Source organism: Cervus canadensis, chromosome 9 (genome assembly GCF_019320065.1).
Source record: "Cervus canadensis isolate Bull #8, Minnesota chromosome 9, ASM1932006v1, whole genome shotgun sequence".
Taxonomy (NCBI): Eukaryota; Metazoa; Chordata; class Mammalia; order Artiodactyla; family Cervidae; genus Cervus; species Cervus canadensis.
The window spans coordinates 84100693-84113242 of record NC_057394.1 but is presented as its reverse complement, the minus strand read 5'-3'; the positions used below and the strand labels follow the sequence as shown (position 1 = coordinate 84113242).

The window sequence follows — 12550 nt, the reverse complement described above, 5'->3', positions numbered from 1 at the left end:
AAAGATCAAATTGCCAACATCCGCTGGATCATCGAAAGAGCAAGAGAGTTCCAGAAAAACATCTATTTCTGTTTTATTGACAATACCAAAGCCTTTGACTGTGTGGATCACAATAAACTGTGGAAAATTCTGAAAGAGATGGGAATACCAGACCACCTGACCTGCCTCCTGAGAAATCTGTATGCAGGTCAGGAAGCAACAGTTAGAACTGGACATGGAACAACAGACTGGTTCCAAATAGGAAAAGGAGTACGTCAAGGCTGTATATTGTCACCCTGCTTATTTAACTTACATGCAGAGTACATCATGAGAAACGCTGGGCTGGAAGAAGCACAAGCTGGAATCAAGATTGCCAGGAGGAATATCAATAACCTCAGATATGCAGATGATACCACCCTAATGGCAGAAAGTGAAGAAGAACTAAAGAGCCTCTTGATGAAAGTGAAGGAAGAGAGTGAAAAAGTTGGCTTAAAGCTCAGCATTCAGAAAACTAAGATCATGGCATCCAGTCCCATCACTTCATGACAAATAGATGAGGAAACAATGGAAACAGTGGCAGACTTTATTTTTCTGGGCTCCAGAATCACTGCAGATGGTGATTGCAGCTGTGAAATTAAAAGACGCTTACTCCTTGGAAGGAAAGTCATGACTAACGTAGACAGAATATTCAGAAGCAGAGACATTACTTTGCCAACAAAGGTCCGTCTAGTCAAGGCTATGGTTTTTCCAGTAGTCATGTATGGATGTGAGAGTTGGACTATAAAGAAAGCTGAGCACCGAAGAATTGATGCTTTTGAACTGTGGTGTTGGAGAAGACTCTTGAGAGTCCCTTGGACTGCAAGGAGATCCAACCAGTCCATCTTAAAGGAAATCAGTCCTGGGTGTTCATTGGAAGGACTGATATTGAAGCTGAAACTCCAATGATTTGGCCACCTGATGTGAGGAGCTGACTCATTTGAAAAGACCCTGATGCTGGGAGGGATTGGGGTCAGGAGAAGAAGGGGACGACAGAGGATGAGGTGGTTGGATGGCATCACTGACACAATGGACATGGGTTTGGGTGGACTTTAGGAGTTGGTGATGGACAAGGAGACCTGGTGTGCTGCGGTTCATGGGGTTGCGAAGAGTTGGACATGACTGAGCGACTGAACTGAACTGAATGCCTACTTTATTTTTTATTTTAGTAAATCGATTCTTTTCTTGTTTTTCTCGGCAGTGTAGCTAAAATGGGTGAATTTTAATCTCAAAGAACCGTCTTTTGGTTTCATTGATTTTTCTCTATTTTTGCCTAGCTATTTACTTATTTCCCTTCTAATCTTATTATTTCTTCCTTCTGTCAGCTTTGGGTTTAGTTTGTTACTTTTAGTTCCTAAAGTGTAAACATAAAGATTGAAGGCAAAAGAAGAGGGTGGCAAAGGGTGAGATGTTAGATAGCATCACTGACTCAATAAAATGAATTAGAGCAAACTCTGGGAGATAGTGAAGGACAGGGAAGCCTGGTGTGCTGCAGTGCATGGGGTCGTAAAGAGTCGGACGTGACTTAGCGACTGAACAACAGCAAAGTGTAAAATTAGGTTGTTGGTTTATGATGCCTTTTTTAATGTACTTATAGCTATATATTTATTTCTCTCTCAGATCCAATATAACTGCATCCCATAAATTTTGATATTTTGATTTTTCATTTTCATTTGTCTCAAAATACTCTCCTTCTGTTATTTTTCTTTGATCCATTTGTGTTTAGGAGTATGTTCTTTAATTTGAACATATTTGTGAAATTTCCAGGCTCCTTCTGTTATTGAGTTCTGGTTTCATTCCTTTATGTTCAGAAAGGATACTTTGTATACATTGTCTTTTAAAACATATTAAGACTTGTTTGTTTGTTTTTACCTAACATGTGGCCTAACCTGGAGAATGCTATCTGTATGCTTGAGGAACCTTCCTGCAACCTTCTTGGGTGGTCTTGGTTCCTCTTGCTGCCTGAGTGCCAAATTAAGTGAAAGGGTTCTTCAGGTAGCCCCCCTGCCCACCCCCACCCCTGCTACAAAGTAGGACATTGCAAATAAGGTTCGCTATGCTCCCTTTGGAGGGAAGGAATCAGGAAGTGTGCTGCTGCCTCCAGACCAGGACTGCACCACACTGAGGAAAGGTCTGGGAAAGGACAGGAAATGAAATGTCCTGCTGAGAAAGAATGTGGTTTTTTTTTCCACTGCACATTTGTGTCATTGTTGTATACCTTTGTCCATTCTCCAATTCTAGAAGGTTATTGTAACCAATTCTTAGCTGTCATTTGACATCACCATTGAAGAACAAGGACTTCGAGTCTCCTAGTCTGCCATTTTGTTAACATCACTCCCTGGGCATGAATTTTAGGGAGAATCATCTGAAATTTATCAGAATGACCATTTATCTCCTAAATAAATGATTTTCATAAATTGTTAATGTAATTACTAAAAATTTTTTGGAATACTTCTTCACCTGCAGAGCATGTGTGTGTGTTAGTCATTCAGTTGTGTCCGACTCTTTGTGACCCATAGACTGTAGCCCACCAGGCTTCTCTGCCCGTGGAATTCTCCAGGCAAGAATACTGGAGTGGGTTGCCATTCCCTTCTCCAGGGGATCTTCCCGACCCAGGGATTGAACCCGGGTCTCCTGCACTGCAGGCAGATTCTTTACCATCTGAGCTACCAGGGAAATCCTTGCAGAGCCTGTGGCACATTCTTACTACTCTTCAGTGTGGCAAACTCCCCTTTTTTGAAGCCAGATTTGATTTTGAAGAAATCATTTTATTCATTTACAAGATGAATAAAATGAGCAATAATTATTGGTGCAAAATACCTTAATTTCCATAATAAAGTAATTCCACTATAGGTACAAAAGTTTTTGAGTAATGAAGGAATAACTATTCAGTTTCATAACTGATAGCTTTGAAGATTATAGTTAATTGATATCTAAGTTTTGATTTGGTGAAGTCTGTTTTAAAGTCTTATTTCAAATTCATGTAATATGTATCTGCCTATGAAATTTTAAAATGTGCAGGTAGATCCTCATGAGAAATGAATACAGATATGTCATTGTAATGGCACAAGTGACTGCAAGGTAGCCAGGATTTCTCTTACTTTTAAAAGTGGTAGATTCGTCTAGGGTTTGTCTTACCTCTGCAGTTCTGTGACACCTGTATCTGGAACATAACTATATTCTTCTACAAAAGTTTCTTTTTCTCTGGTTACATATACATAGCTTTCAACTATAACAGGTTTCAGTTCGGTTGAATGCCTCATTAACCATATTAAAATTTAAGTTCATGAAACTGAAATTACCTTTTCGATACTTTTGAGTTATGATAAATTTGCTTTCATAAAATTGTTCATGAAATATTGAAAAATAACTTAATTTTAAATGAAGGAAGAAGAGCCTGTGTGAAGAATTAGTAAGAAATACAGACAATTATTTATCAAAAATAATAGTGACTAAAAGCTGCATCGAAGCGAAAAAAAATGATTTGGATGCAGCTATGAAGATAGCAAGAGAATTAAAATCTGCGCCTTCTCTAAGGATATATTGTGACCTAAATCAGGTAATTTTATTAGTTCATAATGTGAATGATTTCTGTGGTAGCTTACTTTACCTGCTTTGGAATATGATATCTAAGACTTAACTGCAAGAATTTTCTTTTCAGATTATCCTAATTTTATTGGCATCAATTTAGAATTCTTAGGCGTTTAAATTCTAAGATAAACATTAATAACTTTGTTTGGCCTTTTATTATTATTTACCACTTAGGGAAATGGTGCAGTAAAGTCTTTATAACACACAATCTGAGAACAAGTAGGATGACATTAAGTCAAAAGTTGTTTCTAGGACACTTGAATAAAAAACTAGAACAAATAAGAGTAGCAAAATAAATAAGACTCTGTTTTTATAGACAGGTATGACTATCAACTCTTAACTTAAAATTTTATCAAAATGCTGTTTAAGTTTTTCTCCCAACCCCTGACTCTGTGTCAGGAAACAAGGCGCTTCAACCCTGTCCTGTTATCTAATCATGTGCCTCCTGTTGGGCAAAAATAGAAACATGTTTCTTGCGAGATTGTTTACTGGGAAAGGGTTACCATCAGTCCTCTTTGCTAATTTCTGTCTTGTTCCCTTGAGGTATAGATCCTCCTCTATTGTCTTGGAATCTTCAGGACCTCATTCCCCATAATCAGATGTTTGGACTGAACTGAGGTGTAAAATAGAAGCCCTTTGTTTACCTGCTTCCAAAGTCTTGAACTTTTAAAGTTTTTGCACCATCTTACTTGACCAGGCCTCCATCTAACTGTAGTTACACAGTAGTAGTCTATTACTGTGTATTATACATGAAACATTAGGGGGTGAAAAAAAGTAAAATTTGGTCTCTACCCTAGCTAGCCACATTAGGAAGATAGGGGCAGAAAAAGGGAGAAACATTTGAGGACAGCAGTGCAGGTGCACAAGGAATGTGATCAGAATTTCCCCTGATCATGTAGCTGTATCCCATTTATTAATTAGTTGTTATCTTTTGTTGTTATATCTTAATACACATCTCCAAAAGATTTTAAATTTCTTTGGGGAAATTTGCATCCCTCCCTTTGCTTGCCTAAAATCAGGCCCTGAGCACATTAGTGAAATACCTAAAGAGTATAGTTTTCCCTCTAAAATCTTACTCTGTTTCAACAGTATTTGTAACAAAACAAAATGCACATATGAGCAATACTTCTCTTTTGATTCTAGATTATCCGGACTTTGAAGTTAACATTTGAGAGTGAATTGTCACAAGTCAGCTCTCTAAAACTAAGGAACTCTCCCAAGTAAGTAATTGTAATTCATATAAAAATAATCTATAATTCAGAAGAGTCTGGTAATTAAGTATAAAAATGTATTAGAACCTATATTTATTAAAATAACTAGCAATTATAAATTGAAAATTTGGGTCAAAAATATTTCCCAGATTAGCAACCAAATTAAAATAAGTGTGATTTATGAATTAAAAAGTTGTTTAAATGCTCTTTCAGAGTTTTTAATGTTAGCTAATTTTTATTAGAGAAAGTAATAAACTTGTATTAGAACACTTTTTATGCTAAGTATTTAATTTTAGGTTGAATATGAATTGCAGTGAGATCATCTGTATGTTCAGCAGTATGGGAAAGATTGAATTTGAGGATTCAACAAGGTAAGTATTTATAAGAATGGCAACATGCCATTAGTGTCTGATATGGCCTAAGAGACAGAAATATTAGATCAAACAGAAAAATTGGTTGTTAGTGTAATGTTGATTCAAAAGCTGAAAAATAATGTAAGGGCAAAATGGTTTCTGTAAATTAATGCTACATAAAATATTTAAGAATTAAAAGACCTAGAAAGGATTAGTATCCAATGATTTATGTGTCATCTCTGAGGTTCATTTATTCAGCCAGCGTTGAACACTGATGTGCTAGCCTCTAAGTGTTGAAAAGTGAAAGTGTTTACTCAGTCATGTCTGACTCTTTGCAACCCTATGGACTGTAGCCCTGTCAGGCTTCTCTGTCCATGGGATTTCCCAGGCAAGAATACTGGAGTCGGTAACCATTCCCTTCTCCAGGGGATCTTCTGGACCCAAGAACTGAACCCGCGTCTTCTTCATCTTCTCCATTGGCAGACAGGTTCTTTACCACTGAGACATAACACCCTCGATATTTAGATTTATGCAGAGAAGTTACAGTAAATAAAGAATGACATATGTAAACAGTAAAGTACATAATTGCTTTGATAGTAAAATGTGCAGTCTAATGGAGATGCAAAAGAAGGGAATGATCAGTTCTTTGCAGGGTACCAGGGGACTTGGAAAGAGCAGGTTTGATTTTCCCCCATTCATGAAAAATGAGTAGCAGTTGAAAGGCACAGTAGGGAGGCAGCATCTTAGCAGAAAGAAATTGCTGGGCAGTGAGATAGTATACTGTATTCAGGAACCTGCATGTAGAATTTTGACAGAGGATACATAGAGGCTGAATCCTAAAAACTTGTATGCTCTGGTGGTATTTGAACTTTATTTCCTAGACCTGTGCTACCCAATATGGTAGCTGCTAGCCATGTGTGGTTATTTAAATTTAAACATAAATTAAAACTAAATAAAATGGAAGATTTTAGTTCTTTGGTTGCACTAGCCACATTTCAGGTGCTCAGTAGCTGTATTTGGTTAGTGACTATCATATTGGACAGTGCAGCATAATTTCATTATCAGAGAAGGTTATGTTGGATAGCACAGCTGTAAATAGTAGCCATTAAAAGATTTTCAGAATGAAAGTAAAAGTAATTAGGTTACATTTGTAAGAGGTAACTCTAGTGACCATAGAGAATTATTTGGAAGAATATGAGGCTGGAAGCTGAAGGATGGCTTAGGTTATTATATGACCTAGCATATAATATTATGTATTTATTTATATATATATATATATATATATATAAAATATGGCCTAGCAAATGATGAGAAACCAAATGTAGGTAGTAGCACTGGAAAGGAATACGTAATGATATGCTAAATAGGGAAAAGTGCTGAAACTTAGTAATCATTTCAGTGTGAGAAATGAGGAAAAGGGAAGCATTCCAATGATTTATAGGTGTATCTTTGGTGACTGAGGTGATGAATTGTGGTATTACTTACCAAGATTGGAAATATACAAAGAAAAGTTGGGAGGGGAAGATAGTGGGATATGCTGAGTTCCTATTGTTTACTAGGTATCTGGGGAGAAACCTCTGGAGGGAAGTTACAGGATTTGATTCTTGGTTTTGGAGTAGTCAGAATATAAATGGCTTAGAAACCCCCAAAAGAAAATAAGTTTATTCATTTGAAGGTGGTATGGCTCCTCGGGAAATCATCCCTCAAGAAGCATCACATTCATTGCTTTGGGGAACTAACGAGGGCCTGGCCCACAGCATTACAAGCTCAGAAACAGACATGAGTAGATCTACTCTAAAGCAGGTAAACTCATGTAAGCCAAGTTCACAAAACTAACACATGATCTGAATGCCAGTTTATTAATTTAAGGGGCAGATAGATTTGCCACAGGGACTATTAATAGAATACTTACGCTGGCATTCTTTTCCAGTATCCAAACAGACACAGAAAGCCAAATCATCAGAAATTGCTTTGTGGTTTTTTTGGAATAAAGGGAATAAGGTATATCAAATAGCTGTGAAGAGTGTTGGTACTAGTCAGCCTGCTGTGTTCCTTGACCCCACAGGGAAGACCTTGCCAGAGGCCTCAAGTACCAGGCCTTTGGCTCGAGTCATCTTGCCCACACACGGAGCCCTGGCCCCTGTATGCCTCTATGACTTGACTTTCTGCACTTTCATGGATGATCATCCTTTCCAGTCAGTACATTCTTCTAGATGTTTTCATAACTTGAATATGGTTACTGTCAAATATTTTTAATACCAAAAGGTATTATCTTGAAGTGTCTGTACTGATCTTGCCATGGTTTTAAGTTTAACTCAGAAGTCTTTTAAATTTCTCCCTAGATTTTCGGGAAAGTATCACTGTAGCCTGCCTCTACTGATGACAGGTGGTAATTAAAGAATGGGTTTGCATAGTGAAAACAGATATTGAAGTGGGTCAAGGACAGCACCCTAGAAAAATATTAAATTTCAAGACAGGGAAAGAGTAACTTGCAAACCAAAGGAAATGAAGAGGGAGCAAGAGAGAGCGATACTCTAGAAGTCAAAGGAGGAGAGGTTTCTGAGGCGAGAGTTGGTTGACAATGTTAAATGTCTCAGTAAGGTCAGATAAGAGTTGTATAAAAAGAAATGTTTTAGATTACAAAGTTGTGTATGTATATGTGTACTTAGGAGGTGTTTGGACCTTTAGTCAACATATATTAAGAGACAAAATAGGTCTGCTGAATTCATTTGGCTTTGTAGGTTCTTATTTCTGATTTCATTTGGCTTCTTATATGGGGATCTGTGAAGAAGCTAAAACTTTCATGGGTTAACTAGAATAGAGGCTTCTGAGACTCAATCTCATTTCTTTGATAGAATTTTGTATTTGTAGATTTGATAGATTTTATCTGTGTGGATTTGTGAAGATAGAAAAATATGGAGTGAAGTGAATAATCAGTTGCAGGTTAGTGGCTGTTGAATAATCATACCTAAAGGATTCAGACTAATCATCATTTTAACCCTCGATGTAGGTTTCTAGAAATTGTCTCAGGATTGTACCTCACAGTGCTTCATACACTTTAAGCTAGTGAATTGAGAGAAATAATCTTAGCATAGTTTAAAATCAAACACCAGAGCCAAATCAAAGTTTAAACAATTAAAATTGAAAACCGTATCCACTGTTCTTTTAGGATCAGATAGTTGTGACATGACTGTGGCAAGTTCTTTCTTCAACTTCTCATTGATTTTCTGTTGTTGACCTTTTAAAGCTTGTGGACTTCCATGGGCAGAAGTTTCTTTTGGGATAATGAAATGTTGTAAAATGAAGTTATAGTGATGGTTATACAACTCTAGTAGAAATTACCGGATTTTATAGTACATAAATTATTTCAATGTTGCTGTTTTTAAAAATACCCATGGGACACCTGTACAACTTTAACTCTTTGTATGTGTCACAGTACTGTCATGTGGATAGGAAATGGTTTTAAAGTAGATCTAAAAATTAGGATTTAAAGTAGCCTCTGTATTTTCAAACAGATGTGATCCTCAAGAAAGTGAAATGGAAAAGAATGGTCAAAAGAAATACAATTGTAAAAAGGAATTTTCTTATGGTGGTACATACCTATCACTAGAAAAGAAAAAGGTTGATATTTCTGTTCTAAGTAATGAAGCCCCACTGACTTCTTCACAATGGGAAACCAAAGACATGCATTTGGAAGCTGACTTGCAGCCACAGAAAGAGGTTGTTGCAGCAACACTTCCTAAAACCATTGCTGCTCTACCTCAGGTGGGATCTAGCCCTGATGTGATCATTGAAGAAATTATTGAAGAAAACCTGGAAAGTGAGTAAAAATACAAAAACAGGGAAACAGTAAGTCATGTCTGGAATTTGAAACAAAATTAATACCTGTTTGTCCCTGACCTTAACAAACATATGTTTATTATCTTATATCTCATTATGAGTAAAGATGATCCCATGCCACTCCTTTCACATTTTCCAAAGTTAGGATAGTTTTTATTTTTAATGCAATAATATAGCTAAACTCTAATATTTGATTTAGGTAGTGTATTTGACTTTTTAGCATTCCACATACAAACCTCTATAAAAGATGAAAATACTATTAAGTAAATGGTGTTAGTAGAAGCAGTCTGATGACTTTTTCCTTAAATTTAAGAACAGAATATCCTAAATTTTTGTCCTGAAATGCAATCCTTTATAAAAATGAACTATCATGAATATTGGTCTTTCCTAGTGGCTCCGACGGTAAAGCGGGAGACCCGGGTAATATATAGAAGCATCTATTTGGTAACGTTTAAATGTATCATGATTGTTTGATTAGATTTCTAGTGTTGGTTTTCTCACCATCAACGTCAGTGAGATACTGCTGGGTGTAGTTACACTGTCAGTCGTCTTTAGGACCACTTTCAAGACCAGCTTTGGTTTTCTTCTCCCACCCGCTCTGTCCCCATTCCCAATCTGTTCCATTGGTTGACTTCCCAGAATGATACAAAAAAAAAGACAAGCTGTTTTTTCCGCTATGTTATTATTATCATTGGTTATCTCAGTAATCCTGATACATAAGGGTCTAAACCAATCCAGTATTTTGCCAAATTCAAGTACAGCTGCTTTTACAGTGTGTTAAGTATGCCATTATCAACATAATAAAACTAACACAGTTGCCTTTATTTCCTATTTTGATGAAGCATGCTTCACAGATTATTTTGTTGAGACAACTAGATATCTAAAAAAGCCTCTTCAGAAAAAGTCATCTGTTTCTTTTGGATCAAAAACAGGTACTTTAACAACTCTGAACTTGATGTAGCAGAGTTTGATGTATATAAAAAATATTATGTTATATATAAATTTATATAAAGTATAAAGTTATATAAGTAACTTACAGAGAGCGAAACAGTAAAATGAATTTTATTAATAACTAAAACTTTTCTTTCTTTTTTTTTTTTTTTTTTTTTTGCTGTGTTGCATGGCTTGTGAGATCTTAGCTTCTCCACCAGGAATTGAACCCAGGCCTATGGCAGTGAGAGCTCTTAAGTCCTAACCACTGGACTGCCAAAGAAATTCCCAGAACTTCTTTTTTAATGTTAAAAATCCTGCCTGTTATTGGCAAAAACATTTCTGAAATTTATAACACTTCCTTCAGCTGTCTCCCCAGTAACACATACATATTGCTTTACCTCATCCTCAGTATGGGTGTTATTCTTCACGATCTGTAGTGGATAGGTAAAATGACCTATTTGTTCAGTTTTTTATCTTGTATCTATACTTCAGTTCCTCCTATAACTTACTAGATTTATTAGAACATCTGCATTGTTTAAAAATTAAATATATTAAATACCCTCTGACCCTTTTCCCCTAATCTACTCCCATTCCATTTAGTCTATTCCTCCTTTCTAGAGTTTCTTTATGCCTGTTTGAACAAATACACATGTATTATTTTTCTGACTCTTAGTTTTTATTTTTGCACATAAAACATAGCTTGCCATACACACTGCTGTGTTCTTTCCCTTCCTTTCTCTTTTTTCTTTCTTTTTTCTTTTTCTGTTTTTGGCCATGCCATGCAACATGTGGGATCTTAGTTCCCTGACAAGGGATAAAACCTGTGCCCCTGGCAATGGAAGTGTGGAGTCTTAACCACTGGACTGCCAGGAAAGTCCCTTAATTCCTTCTTCAACATCATACTCTGGAGATTTTTTCATATCAGTAAAAACACTTGGCTTAATTATTACTATATGAAAAAAGTTTCTACTTGTCTTTTTTATTCTACTCCACCCTTACTTCCACCAAAACATACACATCTCCCTCTAAATGCCGCTCACTATGTTGGTTTTCCCAGACACTTTTTCATACCTCTCTAGCCTGGTAAGATCTAGGAGTCAAAGCAGCCATGAGCTAATTATTGGTTCCTTCAGTTTAGTGTAGTTTATACAGGATTTTTGTAGCAATACTAGAAACATCATTGTCATTGGGGTTCTGAGCTCTAATTATGTTTATGAATAAATTCTGAAGTTTTGTTGTTATGCAGTATAGTTATAGCATGTACTCTGACTCTGGTACCTAACTAACTCAGGTACATATGTGAACTTCAATTCCACTTATTTAACATATTTTGCAAATGTTCACAGTTCAGGTTGCTAAAGAAATCATTGTGAAAGTGGAATTTATTTATGTTTGGTTACTATTTGGGATTTGGGTTACTCTTTTATGAGGCCTAAGTATTCTAGAGTTTGCAGTGCTACAGGACACATTCTTTTAGAAGATACTGCATTCAAATTTTGTGAATTCTTTCCTAACTTTTGGTTTATTAATGTGATTTGAAAATTCTCATCCAGGTTCTCCAGAGCTAGTTTTTGTAAGCCATGTAATACATCCTTGCCACTTCTATATTCGGAAGTATTCACAAATAAAAGATGCAACAGTATTGGAAAGGAAGGTGAATCAGTTTTGCAGTAAGAATTTACACCTTGATCCTTCAGATGTTTTGGAGCTAGGTAATGAAATATTATTCCAAGTTAAAATATAAAGCTTAGTTAAATACTTGGCAACTCATGTAGACTTTTTATAATACAGATTTGAGCAGGTATAAAGCTTTGGGAATTATTTAACATAAGCTAAATTTTATTTAGGTAAATTAGTTAAATATTAAACTTTTTTGCTCAGAGGTATCATGGTAGTAATATTACTATGGTATACAGTATACATAATTCAAATGTTTTTAATACATATCATTTGCCAAGTCTAATTGGAGTCATAGTAATTTGGAACTTACTGTCTTTTTTTCATATTCTTTTCCATTATGGTTTATCACCAAATATTGAATATAATTGCCTGTGTTCCCACTAGGACCTTGTTGTTTATCCATTCTGTACGTGATAGTTTGTATCTGCTAACCTCGAACTCCTACTTCATCCCTCTCCCAGCCGCCCTCTTCCTTGGTAGTCACAAATCTGTTTTCTAGGTCTGTGAATCTGTTTCTGTTTCACTAAAGTTCGTTTATATCATATTTTAGATTCCACATATAAGTTATATATCTCATGAGGTATTTATCTTTGTCTGACTTACTTCACTTTGCATGATAATCTAATCTGACCATGTTGCTGCAAAAAGCATTATTTTGATCTTTTTATGGCTGAGCAGTGTTCCATTGTATATATGTACCACATCTTTATCCATTCATCTGTTGATGGACATAAAATTGACTGTTGAGTGAAATATACACAAAAACTCCATTATGCAGTATGGTGAGATTTTTAAAATTATAAAATCTATAATGGGTTAAATAATTTGTCCCCTTGTCTCTAGAGAAAAGTATTTCCCTAAGTGTTCCTTGTAGCATGCATATCATCCCTTGCTATTCACATATGGATGTTGAAGATGTCATTGAAC

The 12550-nt window shown here is 35.9% G+C and overlaps 1 protein-coding gene across 1 annotated transcript in view; it reads left to right on the top strand.

Moving 5' to 3' along the window:
- The window catches only part of RNF17 (ring finger protein 17), a 113964-nt gene that overhangs the window by 28600 nt on the left and 72814 nt on the right, over window positions 1-12550 (top strand). The window contains exons 7-12 of the mRNA XM_043477807.1: window positions 3403-3574; window positions 4750-4826; window positions 5114-5188; window positions 8686-8990; window positions 9853-9942; window positions 11497-11655. Of these exons, the coding sequence (XP_043333742.1) occupies window positions 3403-3574; window positions 4750-4826; window positions 5114-5188; window positions 8686-8990; window positions 9853-9942; window positions 11497-11655 (878 nt within the window). The remainder of the gene's footprint in view (window positions 1-3402; window positions 3575-4749; window positions 4827-5113; window positions 5189-8685; window positions 8991-9852; window positions 9943-11496; window positions 11656-12550) is intronic.